Below are 19,186 nucleotides of genomic sequence, written 5' to 3'. Positions count from 1 at the left end.
CATCAAGAATGTCTAGTTAAATTTGTCCATTCGTCCTTCCTACAATTATATCATGTTTGTCAATACGATATGCTGAAAAACAGCCCCACACCATAATGTCCCCACCTGCAAACTTCACTGTTGGTATGGTGCTTTTGGGGTGATATGTAGTGCCTTTTGGCCTCCAAACATGATTTCTATTACGTCATCCAAAGAGTTCAATTTTGGTCTCATCGAACCAGACCATATTCTCCCAGTAATACACAGGCTTGTCTAAATGTTGTTGAGCAAACTTTAAACAAACTTGAAACCTTTCTCAGAATCATCCTTACCCAACTAGGTGAGCTCTTGCATGGAGCTCAAGACCGAGGAAGATTGACAGTCATTTTGTCCTTCTTCCATTTTCTAATAATTGTGCCAACAGTTGTTGCCTTGTCACCAAGCTGCTTGCCTATTGTCCTGTAGCCCATTCCAGCATTGTACAGGTCTACAATTTTGTCCTTGGTGTCTTTAGACATCTCTTTGGTCTTGGCCATGGTGGAGAGATTGATTGTGTTGTCAGGTGTCTTTTATATCGGAAAGTACAAACAGGTGCAATTAATACAGCTAAAGAGTGAAGAGTGGGAGGGCTTCTTAACCCCTTCCCGACCCATGACGCCATGTAGGCGTCATGAAAGTCGCTGCCAATCCGACCCATGACGCCTATGTGGCGTCATGGAAAGATCGCGTCCCTGCAGATCGGGTGAAAGGGTTAACTCCCATTTCACCCGATCTGCAGGGACAGGGGGAGTGGTAGTACAGCCCAGGGGGGGTGGCTTCACCCCCCCTTCCCCCGTGGCTACGATCGCTCTGATTGGCTGTTGAAAATGAAACTGCCAATCAGAGCGATTTGTAATATTTCACCTATTATAACTGGTGAAATATTACAATCCAGCCATTGCTGATGCTGCAATATCATCGGCCATGGCTGGAAACACTAATGTGCCCCCACCCCACCGATCGCCCCCCCAGCCCTCCGATCTGTCCGGTAAACTGCTCCGGCTCCCCTCCGTCCTGTGCTCCGCTCCCCCCGTGCTCCAATCACCCTCCCCGTGCTCCAATCACCCCCCCCCCCCCCTGCACTCCGATCCACCCCCCCAGGTGCTCCGTTCCACCCCCCCGTGCTCCGTTCCACCCCCCCGTGCTCCGTTCCACCCCCCCCCCCGTGCTCCGTTCCACCCCTCCCGCGCTCCGATCCACCCCCCCATGCTCCGATTCCCCCCCCCCGTGCTCCCCCCCACCCCATCATACTTACCGATCCTGCCGGGGTCTGTCCGTCTTCTCCCTGGGAGCCGCCATCTTCCAAAATGGCACAGTGATCAAAATAAAAAAAATAATAAATGACCCCCCCCCTTTGTCACCCCCATAGGTGGGGACAATAAAAAAAATAAAGAATTTTTTTTTCCCACTAATGTTAGAATAGGGTTAGGGTTAGGGTTAGGGGTAGGGTTAGGGCTAGGGTTAGGGCTAGGGTTAGGGCTAGGGTTAGGGCTAGGGTTAGGGCTAGGGTTAGGGCTAGGGTTAGGGCTAGGGTTAGGGCTAGGGTTAGGGCTAGGGTTAGGGCTAGGGTTAGGGCTAGGGTTAGGGCTAGGGTTAGGGTTAGGGCTAGGGTTAGGGTTTCGGTATGTGCACACGTATTCTGGTCCTCTGCGGATTTTTCCGCTGCGGATTTGATAAATCCGCAGTGCTAAACCGCTGCGGATTTATGGCGGATTTACCGCGTTCTTTCTGCGCATTTCACTGCGGTTTTACAACTGCGATTTTCTATTGGAGCAGTTGTAAAACCGCTGCGGAATCCGCACAAAGAAGTGACATGCTGCGTAATGTAAACCGCTGCGTTTCCGTGCAGCATGTGTACAGCGATTTTTGTTTCCCATAGGTTTACATTGAACTGTAAACTCATGGGAAACTGCTGCGGATCCGCAGCGTTTTCCGCAGCGTGTGCACATACCTTTAGAATTAGGCTATGTGCACACGGTGCGGATTTGGCTGCGGATCCGCAGCGGATTGGCCGCTACGGATTCGCAGCAGTGTTCCATCAGGTTTACACTACGACGTAGACCTATGGAAAACCAAATCCGCTGTGCCCATGGTGCGGAAAATACCGCGCGGAAACGCTGCGTTGTATTTTCCGCAGCATGTCAATTCTTTGTGCGGATTCCGCAGCGTTTTACACCTGTTCCTCAATAGGAATCCGCAGGTGAAATCCGCACAAAAAAACACTGGAAATCCGCGGAAAATCCGCAGGTAAAACGCAGTGCCTTTTACCCGCGGATTTTTCAAAAATGATGCTGAAAAATATCACACGAATCCGCAACGTGGGCACATAGCCTTAGGGTTAGGGTTGGAATTAGGGTTGTGGTTAGGGTTGTGATTAGGGTTATGGCTACAGTTGGGATTAGGGTTAGGGGTGTGTTGGGGTTAGTGTTGGAGGTAGAATTGAGGGGTTTCAACTGTTTAGGCACATCAGGGGTCTCCAAACGCAACATGGCGCCACCATTGATTCCAGCCAATCTCGTATTCAAAAAGTCAAATTGTGCTCCCTCAATTCCGAGCCCCGACGTGTGCCCAAACAGTGGTTTACCCCCACATATGGGGTACCAGCATACTCAGGATAAACTGCGCAACAATTACTGGGGTCCAATTTCTCCTGTTACCCTTGTGAAAATAAAAAAATGCTTGCTAAAACATTTTTGAGGAAAGAAAAATGATTTTTTATTTTCACGGCTCTGCGTTGTAAACGTCTGTGAAGCACTTGGGGGATCCAAGTGCTCACCACATATCTAGATAAGTTCCTTGGGGAGTCTAGTTTCTAAAATGGGGTCACTTGTGGGGGGTTTCTACTGTTTAGGCACACCAGGGGCTCTGCAAACGCAACGTGACGCCCGCAGACCATTCCATCAAAGTCTGCATTTCAAAAGTCACTACTTCCCTTCTGAGCGCCGACGTGTGCCCAAACAGTGGTTTACCTCCACACATGGGGTATCAGCGTACTCAGGAGAAACTGGACAACAACTTTTGGGGTCCAATTTCTCCTGTAACCCTTGGGAAAATAAAAAATTCTGGGCTAAATAATTATTTGTGAGGAAAGAAAACGTATTTATTATTTTCACGGCTCTGCATTATAAACTTCTATGAAGCACTTGGGGGTTCAAAGTGCTCACCACACATCTAGATAAGTTCCTTTCGGGGTCTAGTTTCCAAAATGGGGTCACTTGTGGGGGGTTTCTACTGTTTAGCCACATCAGGGGCTCTGCAAACGCAACGTGACGCCCGCAGAGCATTCCATCAAAGTCTGCATTTCAAAACGTCACTACTTCAATTCCGAGCCCCGGCATGTGCCAAAACAGTAGTTTACCCCCACATATGGGATATCAGCGTACTCAGGAGAAACTGGACAACAACTTTTGGGGTCAAATTTCTCCTGTTACCCTTGGGAAAATAAAAAATTGCAGGCTAAAAGATCATTTTTGAGAAAATAATTTTGTTTTTTTTATTTTCATGGCTCTGCGTTATAAACTTCTGTGAAGCACTTGGGGGTTCAAAGTCCTCACCACACATCTAGATTAGTTCCTTTGGGGGTCTAGTTTCCAAAATGGGGTCATTTCTGGGGGATCTCCAATGTTTAGGCACACAGGGGCTCTCCAAACGCGACATGATGTCCGCTAACAATTGGAGCTAATTTTCCATTCAAAAAGTCAAATGGCGCGCCTTCCCTTCCGAGCCCTGCCGAGTGCCCAAACAGTGGTTTACCCCCACATGTGAGGTATCGGCGTACTCGGGAGAAATTGCCCAACAAATTTTATGATCCATTTTATCCTATTGCCCATGTGAAAATGAAAAAATTGAGGCTAAAAGAATTTTTTTGTGAAAAAAAAAATACTTTTTCATTTTTACGGATCAATTTGTGAAGCACCTGGGGGGTCAAAGTGCTCACTATGCATCTAGATAAGTTCCTTGGGGCGTCTAGTTTCCAAAATGGGGTCACTTGTGGGGGAGCTCCAATTTTTAGGCACACGGGGGCTCTCCAAACGTGACATGGTGTCCGCTAAAGAGTGGAGCCAATTTTTCATTCAAAAAGTCAAATGGCGCTCCTTCCCTTCCAAGCCCTGCCGTGCGCCCAAAGAGTGGTTTACCCCCACGTATGAGGTATCAGCGTACTCAGGACAAATTGGACAGCAACTTTCGTGGTTCAGTTTCTTTTTTTACCATTGGGAAAATAAAAAAATTGTTGCTAAAAGATAATTTTTGTGACTAAAAAGTTAAATGTTCATTTTTTCCTTCCATGTTGCTTCTGCTGCTGTGAAGCACCTGAAGGGTTAATAAACTTCTTGAATGTGGTTTTGAGTACCTTGAGGGGTGCAGTTTTTAGAATGGTGTCACTTTTGGGTATTTTCAGCCATATAGACCCCTCAAACTGACTTCAAATGTGAGGTGGTCCCTAAAAAAATGGTTTTGTAAATTTCGTTGTAAAAATGAGAAATCGCTGGTCAAATTTTAACCCTTATAACTTCCTAGCAAAAAAAAATTTTGTTTCCAAAATTGTGCTGATGTAAAGTAAACATGTGGGAAATGTTATATATTAACTATTTTGTGTCACATAACTCTCTGGTTTAACAGAATAAAAATTCAAAATGTGAAAATTGCGAAATTTTCAAAATTTTCGCCAAATTTCCATTTTTATCACAAATAAACGCAGAATTTATTGACCTAAATTTACCACTAACATGAAGCCCAATATGTCACGAAAAAACAATCTCAGAACCGCTAGGATCCGTTGAAGCGTTCCTGAGTTATTACCTCATAAAGGGACACTGGTCAGAATTGCAAAAAACGGCAAGGTCTTTAAGGTCAAAATAGGCTGGGTCATGAAGGGGTTAAAGAAAACCTAACATGTCTGTGAGAGACAGAATCCGCACCAGAAATTCCTAAGCCTAATCCGCAACGTGTGCACATAGCCTAAAGAATTTTAGCACAATAAGTCGTCATGTAGTGGAATAATGATGTTTTTTCTGACCCCAGTGTCACCAGACTCATGTATTTGTCTGCAGGTTTCTCATCTGATAATTTTATCTCCTGTGTGAGCTCCTAATATTACCAGCCAAAATATTGTGCACAATTATCTGCTCCTCTATGGGTTACTAGCAGCCTGTCCCCTTACACATACAGGTACGCACTGGTGTGAGATTGCACATTACTCATCAACGAGGGAAAAGCCCTCAGAGGAGACCGCACCACAGACTACTGGTCCTTTCACCATACATCACACGCGACCCTACAGATAAGTGGGCAGGAGACTTGGAACAACTTGAAGTTATTCTGGACATCTACCATATAACTGGCTGAAACTAATAAAAGTGCTTTTATTTGGTTATACACAATAATGAACAAAGGTAATTTAGCAATTATTTTGGAGTGCACAGTGAACATTCATAGTTCATATGATATTTTGGAAGGGACAATTGTTCCCTAGTCTACTGGCACCTCCTCCACCTAAGCTTCATTTGCAGTCCACTTATCTAAACTCTACTGATTTTAGCAAACACAGTTCTGACATTATGGACATAACTGTATGAAGTTACTATCCAAGCTTCATGATCAGTGATCTTGTAGGGCTATAAGGTGATGTGGGCCATGACACAGGTCAGCGTGGCCAAACACCACTACATTATGCTGCTATATTGCAGCATAATGTAAGTGAATGGGCTTATACTGACAACCACAAAGTACCTCGATAACAATAAGTCAGCCACAAAAAAAAACCAAGCGGTTTCAACTTTTTGCTGTCTCCATACTTTGTGGGTCGCAATGCAACTCCATTCACTTGCATTATGCTGCAATGTGAGAGCAGGAGAGCAGAGAGCGGCCATTATATTTCACACTGGTAACTAACCCTTCATGTAAAATAAGCTCTGGAGGCAGACTTATCTTCCAGGTAGAGTGCTCCCCAGAGCCTGGAAGAGGTCATTTATATATGAGAAAATGTAGCTTTCTCTGGAAGACATTGGATCACAGATATCAATATATTATTTTATTCAGCTTCCTATGACCTGCAGGCCACTATTGACGGTTTAGAAGGGTTGATTTTACTGAGAGATTCCTTTTCAACACATTTGTAGTTTGTCAATATCTTATTTAAAAAAAGCCTCAAATGATAAATGTTGTAATAAGATAGATTCCAGTGCTTACCAGCATGTCGGTGGCATTTAGGTAGTGTTTACTAGCCATACATTGCTCCAGTTTCTGGGGCACTTGCTTGATATTCTCAATTTCATCCAGAAGGTTCAAAACATGCTTGTGTTCAATACCCTCAATCCACAGCTTTCTCAGCTCATCACGCTTACAATGAAGGAGCATCTTACAGGACAAAAGGTTCTCTTTAACCTGCCGGGGAAAAAAATGTAATTGCTTTTAAGCAAAAATATAGAGTTATACAGCTATCTTGTTAAGTTAAATAGCAATGTCACAATTTCAAGTTATGTCACAACACATACACTGTGCGCAGAATTATTAGGCAAGTTGTACTTTGATCACATGATACTTTTTAGACATGTTGTCCTACTCCAAGCTGTTCAGGCTTGAGAGCCAACTACCAATTAAGTAAATCAGGTGATGTGCATTTCTAATGAGGAGGGGTGTTGTCTAATTACATCAAAACCCTATATAAGGTGTGCTTAATTATTAGGCAACTTCCATTCCTTTGGCAAAATGGGTCAGAAGAGAGATTTGACGGGCTCTGAAAAGTCCAAAATTGTGAGATGTCTTGCAGAGGGATGCTGCAGTCTTGAAATTGCCAAACTTTTGCAGCGTGATCACAGAATGATCAAGCGTTTCATGGCAAATAGCCAACAGGGTCGCAAGAAGCGTGTTGGGCCAAAAAAAAGCGCAAAATACCCGTATATACTCGAGTATAAGCCGACCTGAGAATAAGCCGACCCCCCTAATTTTGCAACAAAAAACTGGGAAAACTAATTGACTTGAGTATAAGCCTAGGGTGGAAAATGCAGCAGCTACGGGTAAATGTTAAAAATAAAAATAGATACCAATAAAAGTAAAATTAATTGAGGCATCAGTAGGTTTAGTGTTTTTGAATATCCATATTGAATCAAGAGCCCCATATAATGCTCCATACAGTTCATTATGGCCCCATAAGATGCTCCATATACAAATATGCCCCATATAATGCTCCATGCAGTTCTTTATGGCCCCATAAGATGCTCCAGACAAAATATGCCCCATATAATGCTCCATGCAGTTCTTTATGGCCCCATAAGATGCCCCATATAATGCTACATTCAGTTCTTTATGGCCCCATAGATGCCCCATATAATGCTCCATGCAGTTCTTTATGGCCCCATAGATGCTCCATATAATGCTCCATGCAGTTATGGCCCCATATAATGCTCCATGCAGTTATGGCCCCATATAATGATCCATGCATTATAGGGGCAGCACGGTGGCGCAGTGGTTAGCACTACAGCCTTGCAGCGCTGGGGTCCTGGGTTCTAATCCCACCCAGGACAACATCTGCAAAGAGTTTGTATGTTCTCTCCGTGTTTGCGTGGGTTTCCTCCGGGCACTCCGGTTTCCTCCCACATTCCAAAGACATACTGATAGGAATTCTAGATTGTGAGCCCAACCGGGGACAGTGATGATAATGTGTGCAAAAAACTGTAAAGCGCTGCGGAATATGTTAGCGCTATATAAAAATAAAGATTATTTATTTATTATTTATTATCCATGCAGTTAAGGCCCCATAGATGCCTCATATAATGCTCCATGCAGTTATGGCCCCATAGATGCTCCATATAATGCTCCATGCAGTTATGGCCCCATATAATACTCAATGCAGTTATGGCCCCATAGATGCCCCATATAATGCTCCATGCAGTTATGGCTCCATATAATGCTCCATGCAGTTATGGCCCCATATAATGCTCCATGTAGTTATGGCCCCATATAATGCTCCATTCAGTTATGGCCCCATAGACGCTCCATGCAGTTCTTGCCATGCATTGTGCCACATGTAATGCTGCTGCTGCACTAAAAAAAATAAAAAATGACATACTCACCTCTCGTCGCTGCTCCTCAGCGTCCCGTCTCTCCGCAGTGACTGTTCAGGCAGAGGGCGGTACGCACACTAATACGTCATCGCGCCCTCTGACCTGAACAGTCACAGCAAGAGGACGGGAAGACGCCCGGCAGGTGGAACGCGGACAGGTGAATAGGACATACTTACCTGCTCCCAGCGCTCCTGACGCGGTCCCTGCATGTCCCACGGTCTTCGGGAGCGGCAGCTTCTTCCTGTAGTGAGCGGTCACATGGTACCGCTCATTACAGTAATGAATATGCGGCTCCACCCCTATGGGAGTGGAGTTCATATTCATAAATTTAATGAGCGGTACCAGTGACCGCTTAACAGGGGAAGAAGCTGCAGGCGCCAGAAGACCGTGGGACATGCAGGGACCGCGTCAGGAGTGCTGGGAGCAGGTGAGTATTTGTCGCTCCCCCTCACCCGCCGACCATGACTCGAGTATAAGCCGAGACGGGCACTTTCAGCCCATTTTTGGGGGCTGAAAATCTCGGCTTATACTCGAGTATATACGGTAACTGCCCATGAATTGAGGAAAATCAAGCGTGAAGCTACCAAGATGCCATTGGCCACCAGTTTTGCCATATTTCAGAGCTGCAACATTACTGGAGTAACAAAAAGCACAAGGTGTGCGATACTCAGAGACATGGCCAAGGTAAGGAAGGCTGAAAAACGACCACCTTTGAACAAGAAACATAAGATAAAATGTCAAGACTGGGCCAAGAAATATCTTAAGACTGACTTTTCAAAGGTTTTATGGACTGATGAAATCAGAGAGACTCTTGATGGGCCAGATGGATGGGCCAGAGGCTGGATCAGTAAAGGGCAGAGAGCTCCACTCCGACTTAGATGCCAGGAAGGTGGAGGTGGGGTACTGGTATGGGCTGGTATCATCAAAGATGAACTTGTGGGACCTTTTCGGGTCGAGGATGGAGTGAAGCTCAACACCCAGACCTACTGCCAGTTTCTGGAAGACAACTTCTTCAAGCAGTGGTACAGGAAGAAGTTGGTATCGTTCAAGAAAAACATGATTTTCAGCAGGACAATGCTCCATCATGTGTCTCCAACTACTCCACTGCGGGGCTGGCCAGTAAAGGTCTTAAAGAAGAAAAAATAATGACGTGGCCCCCTTGTTCACCTGATCTGAACCCCGTAGAGAACCTGTGGTCCCTCATAAAATGTGAGATCTACAGGGAGGGAAAACAGTACACCTCTCGGAACAGTGTCTGGGAGGCTGTGGTGGCTGCTGCACGCAATGTTGATCGTAAACAGATCAAGCAACTAACTGACAGAATCTATGGATGGAAGGCTGTTGAGTGTCATCATAAAGAAAGGTGGCTATATTGGTCACTAATTTTATGGGGTTTTGTTTTTTCATGTCAGAAATATTTATTTCTAAATTTTGTGCAGTTATATTGGTTTACCTGGTGAAAATTAACAAGTGAGATGGGAATATGTTTGGTTTTTATTAAGTTGCCTAATAATTCTGCACAGTAATAGTCACCTGCACAAATAGATATCCTCCTACAATAGCCAAATCTAAAAAACCCCACTCCAACTTCCAAAAATATTAAGCTTTGTTATTTATGAGTCTTTTGGGTTGATTGAGAACATAGTTGTTGATCAATAATAAAAATAATCCTCTAAAATACAACTTGCCTAATAATTCTGCACACAGTGTATATACAGCAGTAAACTTTTATTATTGGATATTGCTGAATGGAATAGCTCATCAGACAGTACTATTCCATACAGCACACAAAAGGTATACCAACTATGTATTTTCTGGTGTATAAGACGACTGGGCATATAAGACGACCCCCAACTTTTCCATATAAAATATGGAATTTGGGATATACCCACCGTATAAGACGGGGGTCATCTTATACGCCCAGTCATCTTATACGGCGTGTGGTTCCCAGGGTCTGGAGGAGAGGAGACTCTCCTTCAGGCCCTGGGATCCATATTCATGTAAAAAATAAAGAATAAAAATAAAAAATATGGATATACTCACCCCTCCGACGGACCCTGGTTCTCAGCGCTGCTAGCGTCTGCCTCCGTTCCTAAGAATGGAGTGAGTGAAGGAACTTCGATGACGTCGCGGTCAGGTACCCGGCGTATAAGACGACCCCTGACTTTTGGGACAATTTTTAGGGGTTAAAAAGTCATCTTATACGCCACAAAATACGGTATTAACGAGCGAACGCTTTATCTGAGCTCGTTCGCTCATCACTAATACCAACATAGATCACCCCAACCAAGGCCAAAAGGACACTCATTAGGCCTCTGTGGGGAAAATGGGAGCTTAAGGAAATATCCATTTATATAATTGCTTTGCAATGTTTTCATTTCCTGTTCAGTCCAGATGTCACCGTATCCCAGAATTCAAAGCGGAGGAAGTTCACCGACCGCCATATTGCGACACCCAAATGATGGGTGTCTCAATATGGAAACTGCTGCTGGTACCAACCTACAGAACACTGTCGCACCACACATGCACACACTCTCACGCAGCCTCTTGCGCGGTACCACCAGCGGAACACCATCGCGAACATGCCGCTGCTGGGATCAGCCAAATGATTCACTGACTGCCGTCATCTTTGCACAGGAGGAGCACATGCGCAATTTTAATGTGACCGCCGCTGATCCCGGCAGCAGATGCGCAACGTGTCTACAGGCAGAGGAAGCCGGTCACATTAAGGGTATGTGCATACGTTGCGGATTTTGATGCATTTCTGCAGCATTTTTGGAAGCACGGAATTGCCTTAAATCCGCAGTACAGAGTACACACAATGTTAATGAACGGGAAATGCAAAAACCCTGTGCACATGCTGTGGAAAATTCTGCGCGTAATCGCAGCGCTTTATTTTCCGCAACATGTCAATTCTTTTTTGTGGATCCGCAGTTGCGTGTGTTTCTCTCTTTTTTTTTTTTTACCTCACAAAAGGCACAATGTCGAACACAACAAAAGGGCAAATGAGACTCTTGAAGAACAGCAGCATCGCTGGGACAAAAACAATGCATATAAGCGTAGGCGTCAAGCACATGAGTCTCCTGATGCAAAAGTCATTAGATAATCACAGGATGCCATTAGGCAACAACAGCACCGCATGTCTGCCCTCATCGTGACACTACTGCCCTCCCGATGCGAGAGCATCGGGCCTCCATCTAGTTTTACATAAATGCAAACAGCTTTTTGGACACGCCAAAAATACATTGTGAAAGAAGCTTAATATGCATAACTGATGCACTTTCTTCGTAGGTCTGTTGCAATGCTGCAAACCAGCAGAAGTGATCTATTCATGGGCTTGTGGCCCCTATCATCCAATCACCGCTCAGCTTTCTGTTCTTAAACTGCTAAAAAAAGACTAAAAGGGACTATGTCAGTACAGAATGACTGTTCAAACTAAGTCCTGCCAGTCGGTGCTTCATGGCAGAGCCAATCATTTATATACACCATAGTACCTGCTTGTTTTCCCTCAATGTCCACCTCCCTCTTAGAATGACAGCTCTTACTTCTAGGGCCAGAGAAGGGCGGAGATAGATGAAAACCAAACAGGTGGGAAGGTGTATGTAAATGATTGCGCAGGGCCGGCTCCAGGTTTTTGAGGGCCCCGGGCGAAAGAGTCTCAGTGGGCCCCCCTTTAACACATACCACGATTCATGATCGCATATAACACAGCCATGTAGTATATAACACAGCCCACGTAGTATATAACACAGCCACATAGCATATAACAGACCATATAGTATATAGCACTTCCCACGTAGCATATAACAGCCCATATAGTATGTAACACAGCCCGCGCAGTATATAACACAGCCCGCGCAGTATATAACACAGCCCGCGCAGTATATAACACAGCCCGCGCAGTATATAACACAGCCCGCGCAGTATATAACACAGCCCGCGCAGTATATAACACAGCCCGCGCAGTATATAACACAGCCCGCGCAGTATATAACACAGCCCGCGCAGTATATAACACAGCCCGCGCAGTATATAACACAGCCCGCGCAGTATATAACACAGCCCGCGCAGTATATAACACAGCCCGCGCAGTATATAACACAGCCCGCGCAGTATATAACACAGCCCGCGCAGTATATAACACAGCCCGCGCAGTATATAACACAGCCCGCGCAGTATATAACACAGCCCGCGCAGTATATAACACAGCCCGCGCAGTATATAACACAGCCCGCGCAGTATATAACACAGCCCGCGCAGTATATAACACAGCCCGCGCAGTATATAACACAGCCCGCGCAGTATATAACACAGCCCGCGCAGTATATAACACAGCCCGCGCAGTATATAACACAGCCCGCGCAGTATATAACACAGCCCGCGCAGTATATAACACAGCCCGCGCAGTATATAACACAGCCCGCGCAGTATATAACACAGCCCGCGCAGTATATAACACAGCCCGCGCAGTATATAACACAGCCCCGTGACGTAGTATATAACACCGCCCACGTAGTATATAACACAGCCAGTTATTTAGTATATACAGTAACAGTAGTCTATGACTACAAGTCCCAGCCAGCATCACTAACATACCATATTGTAGCTGCACACAAGTCCCAGACAGTACTGTCTGTCTTGCAAGTTGCAGAGTCTGAGACCATGATCCACTCCCGCCACCTGTAAAGGTCGTACTCGTACCTTGTCCTCAGGAGTCGGCTCCCAGGTTCAGCAGTCTGCATCCCCCCGCCCCCGCAATGCATTGGGACCGAACGAAGACTCACTCACTGAGACTCACTGCTTCATGCGGCGCCGCTGCCCCCCGTTGTGGACACAGGGACCGACCGTGCACCGTGACCTGACTGCAGCTGCTGCTCGTGTTCTGCTTGGCGCTGCAGTGCTGCTGGACCTGTCCTGGACGGTCTTCTCTGAGCTCTTGCTTGGATGACGAGCTCTAGAGTAGACACTCTCACTCACCCGACCGGAAGTGACAGGGACAGATGACCGCCGGCCCGGAAGTGACTCTCTTCGTATCCATGGTGACGGGCTGGCGGAGGTGAGTATTGCAGCTGCGCAGCGCTGCCGCCAGCGAAACCCTCAGAGAGTGAATGACTGTCACCGTGTATGTAAGAGTCACACACAGCAGGGATGAAGTCCGGCTGCGGGGCCCCAGGACTCGCGCATGTGTGTGTACAGAAGTACTTGTACGCTACCATAAATGGGCCCCCCCATCTCGCCAGGGCCCCGGCATTTGCCCGGGTGCTGACGCCGGCCCTGATGATTGGCTCCACTATGAGACACCAAGCGCCTGTACTTGGTTTGAACAGTCATTCTGTGCTGGAAGAGTCCCTTTAAATTTGTCGTATGTTTGGTTGCTATGGGCAAGACTCATTTTTCCTTTCGATGGTTCTGATAATGAGGCACATAACTGAATAAAAGCCATGTTTTACCCGACTACAAGGAAAATAATTTACAGTAAAAACTGTTGAAAACATAATTGCACACAAAGGCCATCTGTTAGTAGGATCGACCCTCCTATGTCATCTATATGGGCACACAAGTAATAATGCACACAAGTATGATGTTTACAAAGCCCTAACCAGATAAAGAAGAAAAAAAATCTGCATAATAAGAGTTGTCATGATCCAGTCCAGGGTTTGTTTCTGATTATTCTTTCCCAGGATGGTCATGCGGGGGTTAATCCTCCTTGCCTCGTTTTGGTATCTGTCTGGCTATTTCAGTACGGCATTACCTGCAAGCTGTGTCAGTCCTAGTTCCAGTCTCTGGCCTGAGCAGCTGACCCCGTTGTACCCTGATTTGTCCTCTGCCCGTTTACTTAGATCCCGCTCCTGTTTCCCCTGTGACTTCACTTGTAGTAGTACTCGCTTTCTGTGTTGTGACCTCTTGGTATTTGACTTAGCTTGCCCCCTGACCTGTTCGTTTGTCTTCCGTCACTGGCTTTCCTACTACCGACCGACTGACTTCTTAGGCTTGTTTCTGACCACATGTATTGCTGTGACCTCTGGTACTTTGTTCCCGCTCTGTTGCTGACACGGCTTTTCTGACTACTCTTCCGCCACCTAGTGGCTCCTGCCTGCTGCTCTGTGGTTTCTCTGTGAGTGTACCTATTTTCCTTCACCCGCACCCCCTGGTGGAGGTTGTGTGCTGCTGTGCTGCAGCAGGCATTACAAGTGTGCTTTGAATTCTGACATACCCTTATTGTGCTATTAGTGTCTTTATTGATAGAGGAATAACAACTACTTTTGGTTCAAAATATTTTCATAAAAGACAGACAGTCAGAAAGATATAGGCTCTGTTGACATCATTGTAATGAAGTAGCCTAGAATTACAAAAATAGTTTCTTTCTTCCAAAAACAGGGCTATCCCAACTTCGGGTGGTAACTGGCATTTTAGCTCAACTCCATTAAACCCAATTAGTCGTAACGGAACTGCTATACAACACATGACCTGTGAACAAGTGTGGCACTGTTTCTTAAAGAAAGCCGCTGGATTTTATAGCATATGGTATAATTTTTTCCTGTACACCATTTTTCAAATAGTGTTGTCTAATATGCCATTCCATAACCCCCCCACACCAACCTTTTTTTTTTCATATTAACATACAGCAGCTTAAAAGGAGGACAAAAAGACACCCTTTTAGCCACAGTCAAATGAACAGAGCCCTAGAGATACTTTTGGCACATACCCCCAGAATCTTTTCCAGTGTATTCACAATGAGCCATGAGTCTGACCATCTTTCAAATTCCATCTTTTAAATTACAGATTTTTAATTACTATGAATTAGACTAGAATTGGACTGGAATTGACTGGAAGGTTAAGGAATAGAAAACTACTATAATGTTTTGGTTTCTTTTAACATTCACCACCATACTACTTTATTTCTCCCTATCTCCTGTAATCCCTCCACCCAGTAAGGAACTAGTAGTCATTTCTTCCTCCATCCTCCCCAGCCACCTCACCTCCTCCACAGAACTGTTCCTACACATACAATCCTTTTTCTCCAGGCACACACGGCCACATCATGACCTATCCAGCTCCCACCGTCTAACGCGCTGTCTGCTGCTCCTCATGGCTGGTGACGTATCCCCAAATCCTGGCCTTCCTCAACACATCCCCACACTCATTTCTAACCCCCTTCCACGATCCTCTACACGTCTTCGCAACCACAGTAACCTCATACCCATTCATCCAGACCCTACTCCTCCGGTCCCCCTACCTGGAGCACTATGGAATGCACGCTCTGTCTGCAATAAACTGTCATTTATCCACAACCTCTTCATCACCAACAAACTCTCCTTCCTCGGCATCACTGAAACCTTGCTCACCCCCCGACTCAGCCTCTCCAGCCGTGCTTTCCTATGGTGGATTCCACCCTTCTCACACCCCTCGCCCCAGCAACAAACATGGTGGAGGGGTTGGCTTGCTCCAGTCCGATACCTGCTCCTTCACCCCAATTCCACTACCACCCTCCGCTACTCTTCCCTCGTGTGAGGCGCACTTCGTCCGCATCTACTCCCCCTCCAACCTCCAGCTGGCTGTCATCTACCGCCCCCCCAGAACTAGCATCTCCACCTTTCTTGACCACTTCACCACGTGGCTACTTCATTTCCTCTCAGCCGACACCCCCACTATTATCATGGGTGACTTCAATATCCCCACTGACACTTCCACCTTAGCCGCCTCTAAACTTTTATCGCTCACTGCCTCCTTTGGTCTCACTCAATGGTCACCCGCAGCCACCCATAAAGATGGCCACACATTGGACCCCATCTTCACCCGCCTCTGTTCCCTTACTAATCTCACTAACTCAACCCTCCCTCTGTCTGACCACAACCTACTGACATTTTCTTCCCTCTCCCCTCCTAGTGCACAACCTCCACAAACTCACTCACCCTCAATCTCAACCTCAACCTCAATCTACACTCACTGTCTGAGTCCCTTCTCCCTCTTACAGACATAGCTTCCTTCCATGACACAGATGCTGCTGACACTTTTTATAACACCACAATAACAGCAACACTCGATTCAGCCGCCCCGCTCATGCATAGCAAAACTCGTATAATCAACAGGCAGTGCTGGCTAACCAGCCTGACCAAAGAACTGAGACGGGCTTCCAGGGTTGCTGAGGGGAGATGGAAGAGATCTCGTTCTGCTGAGCACTTCAATGCATACAAGCAGTCCCTCGCCAGCTTCAAGTCCACGCTCACTGCCTCAAAACAAACTTACTTTTCATCTCTCATATCCTCCCTGACTCACAATCCTAAACAGCTCTTCAAAACTTTCAAATCTCTACTCCGTCCCCCAGCATCTCCTCCCTCCCCTCTCATTTCTGCTGAAGAACTTGCCTCTTTCTTTAAGTAGAAGATCGATATCAGACAAAGCTTTGGCCCGCATCCCCCAATGCCCCTCCTCTTGACTTCTCAGCCCTGTTCCAAAACCAGCTTCTCCACCATGACAGATGATCAGCTCTCCATCCTTCTGTCAAGATCACACCTCACCACTTGCACGCTTGACCTGCTCCTGTCCCACCTCATCCCTAACCTCGCAAGTCTTCATCCCAACCCTAACACAACTCTTCAACCTCTCACTTACAAATGGTGTCTTTCCCTCATCCTTCAAACACGCATCAATCACACCTATCCTCAAAAAACCCGCCCTCGACCCATCCTCTGTGTCCAGCTTTCACCCGATATCCCTTCTCCCTTATGCCTCAAAACTACTGGAACAGCATGTCCATCTTGAACTGTCCTCCCACCTCTCCTCCTGCTCCCTCTTTGACCGGTTACAATCTGGCTTCCGACCACATCACTCAACTGAAACTGCCCTAACTTAAGTGACCAATGACCTCTTAACCGCCAAAAGCAAGCGACACTAATCTGTTCTCCTCCTGGACCGGTCTTCTGCCTTTGACACTGTGGATCTCTCACTCCTGTTACAGATTCTCTCATCTCTTGGCATCACAGACTTGGCCCTATCCTGGATCTCATCATATCTAATAGACCAGACATTCAGTGTCTCCCTCTCACACACCACCTCCTCACCTCGCCCCTTGTCTGTTTGTGTACCCAAGGCTCAGTTCTAGGACCCCTACTCTTCTCCATCTACACCTTCGGCCTGGGACAGCTCATAGAATCCCACGGTTTACAATATCATCTCTACGCTGATGACTTGCAGATCTACTGTACCTATCTGGACCCGATCTCACTTAATTTCTGACCAAAATTCCACAATGTCTGTCTGCTATTTCATCGTTCTTTTCTGCTCATTTTCTAAAACTGAACATGGACAAAACAGAATTCATCATCTTTCCCCCACCTCACTCTACCCCTCCACCTGACCTATCCATCAATGTCAATGGCTGCTCACTTTCCCCGTTCCTACACGCCCGGTGCCTCAGGGTGATCCTTGACTCTACCCTCTCTTTCAAGCCACATATCCAAGCCCTTGCCTCCTCTTGTCGATTCCAACTCAAAAACATTTCCCAGATCCGTGCATTCCTTGACCATGAAACCACAAAAACACTAGTACATGCCCTTATCTCCCGCCTCGACTACTGCAACCTCCTACTCTCTGGCTTCCCCTCTAGCACTCTGGCACCAGTACAATCTATCCTAAACTCTGCTGCCCGACTAATCCACCTGTCTCCCCGTTACTCCCCAGCCTCTCCTCTCTGTCAGGCCCTTCACTGGCTTCCTATTGCCCAGAGGCTACAGTTCAAAACACTAACAATGACATACAAAGCCATTCACAACCTGACTCCTCCATACATCTGTGACATGGTCTCCCGGTACCTACACGCAACCTTCGATCGTCTCATGATCTCCTTCTCTACTCCTCTTTCATCTCTTCCTCCCACAACCGCATCCAAGACTTCTCCCGTGCTTCCCCTATACTCTGGAACTCTCTACCCCAACACATCAGGCTCTCGCCTACCATGGAAACCTTCAAAAGGAACCTGAAGACCCACCTTTTCTGACAAGCCTTCAATCTACAGTGATCCCGAGTCTACTAAACCGCTGCATGACCAGCTCTACCCTCTCCTAGTGTATCCTCACCCATCCCCTGTAGACTGTGAGCCCTCGCGGGCAGGGTCCTCGCTCCTCGTGTACCTGTGTGTGCCTTGTTTTACTCATGTTTATTGTACTTGTCTATATTTGCCCCGTTCACATGTAAAGTGCCATGGAATAAATGGCGCTATAAAAATGTATAATAATAATCATAATTTCACACACACATCACTAGTGGCTTACCTGCTTGATCTTATTGCGGGAGTTGGTAATCCGTTCGGTGATGTTTTGGTAAGTGCGTATGGCAGTCGTGAGTTCTGTAAAGTGCTGCTCAATCTTCTTATCCAGATCTTTATCACAGCTCTCATAAGCCGCCTCCAAACGGCCTCTCTCAGTCGCTCTGTCCTCAACATCATCACTAGTTGAAAGGGTCCTGGAAGAAAAGTTTTGGTTATGTTTTGGTCTGTAAAACTCGTATGTGATGCAGATGAATTTCCAGGTCATAACTGCTAAAGTTTTCTTTGGAACATATGATGCCGGCATAAATTGGTGAGGGGTGTCCTGACTCCCCTTGCATTTATAGGCAAGTAATATACACCATCTTGCCACATCTTATTCCCCTTCACCCACTGAAAACACATGCATGCTTAGCCAAGCTGAGTATAAGAAAAGCGATCAAAACGTCACATGGCAAAATAAATAGTGCAATCAAAGGTGCAAATCATCATCCAAAAAAACAAGAACGTGCACAACTATGTCAATGGAAAAATAAAAAAGTTAATGCTCTTGGAACAAGGAGAGAAAAAAACAAAAGAACTTGCAAGGCCTTAAGGCGTTAATAATTGTTACATTCTCCATTTACAGAATGAAATAGAGAATGCCATACTGAAACTGTACATTTTTCCCAGATCAACTAGGAACATACTGGGCCTTTAACACCTTCACAATAATTTAATGTAAATTTACGCTTTATGGGCTCAAGAGGTGAATGGACCATGCATATGAACTGAGCCAACACCATGCCCAACAGATGCCAACTGTGCTATTTATCCAGCATCAGCTTGTAACAGAAGCGAC

At 46.1% G+C, this 19,186-nt stretch overlaps 1 protein-coding gene across 1 annotated transcript in view; it reads right to left on the bottom strand.

Annotated features, from left to right (window-relative positions):
- Window positions 1-19,186, bottom strand: part of EXOC4 (exocyst complex component 4) — a 684,877-nt gene that overhangs the window by 651,875 nt on the left and 13,816 nt on the right. Inside the window, exons 2-3 of the mRNA XM_069765360.1 lie at window positions 18,353-18,542; window positions 6,208-6,402 (exon numbers count right to left, since the gene is read on the bottom strand). Of these exons, the coding sequence (XP_069621461.1) occupies window positions 6,208-6,402; window positions 18,353-18,542 (385 nt within the window). The remainder of the gene's footprint in view (window positions 1-6,207; window positions 6,403-18,352; window positions 18,543-19,186) is intronic.

The sequence above is a fragment of the Ranitomeya imitator genome, chromosome 4 (genome assembly GCF_032444005.1).
Source record: "Ranitomeya imitator isolate aRanImi1 chromosome 4, aRanImi1.pri, whole genome shotgun sequence".
NCBI lineage: Eukaryota > Metazoa > Chordata > Amphibia > Anura > Dendrobatidae > Ranitomeya > Ranitomeya imitator.
The sequence above is the reverse complement of the archived record's forward strand: the minus strand, read 5'-3'. Positions and strand labels throughout refer to the sequence as shown.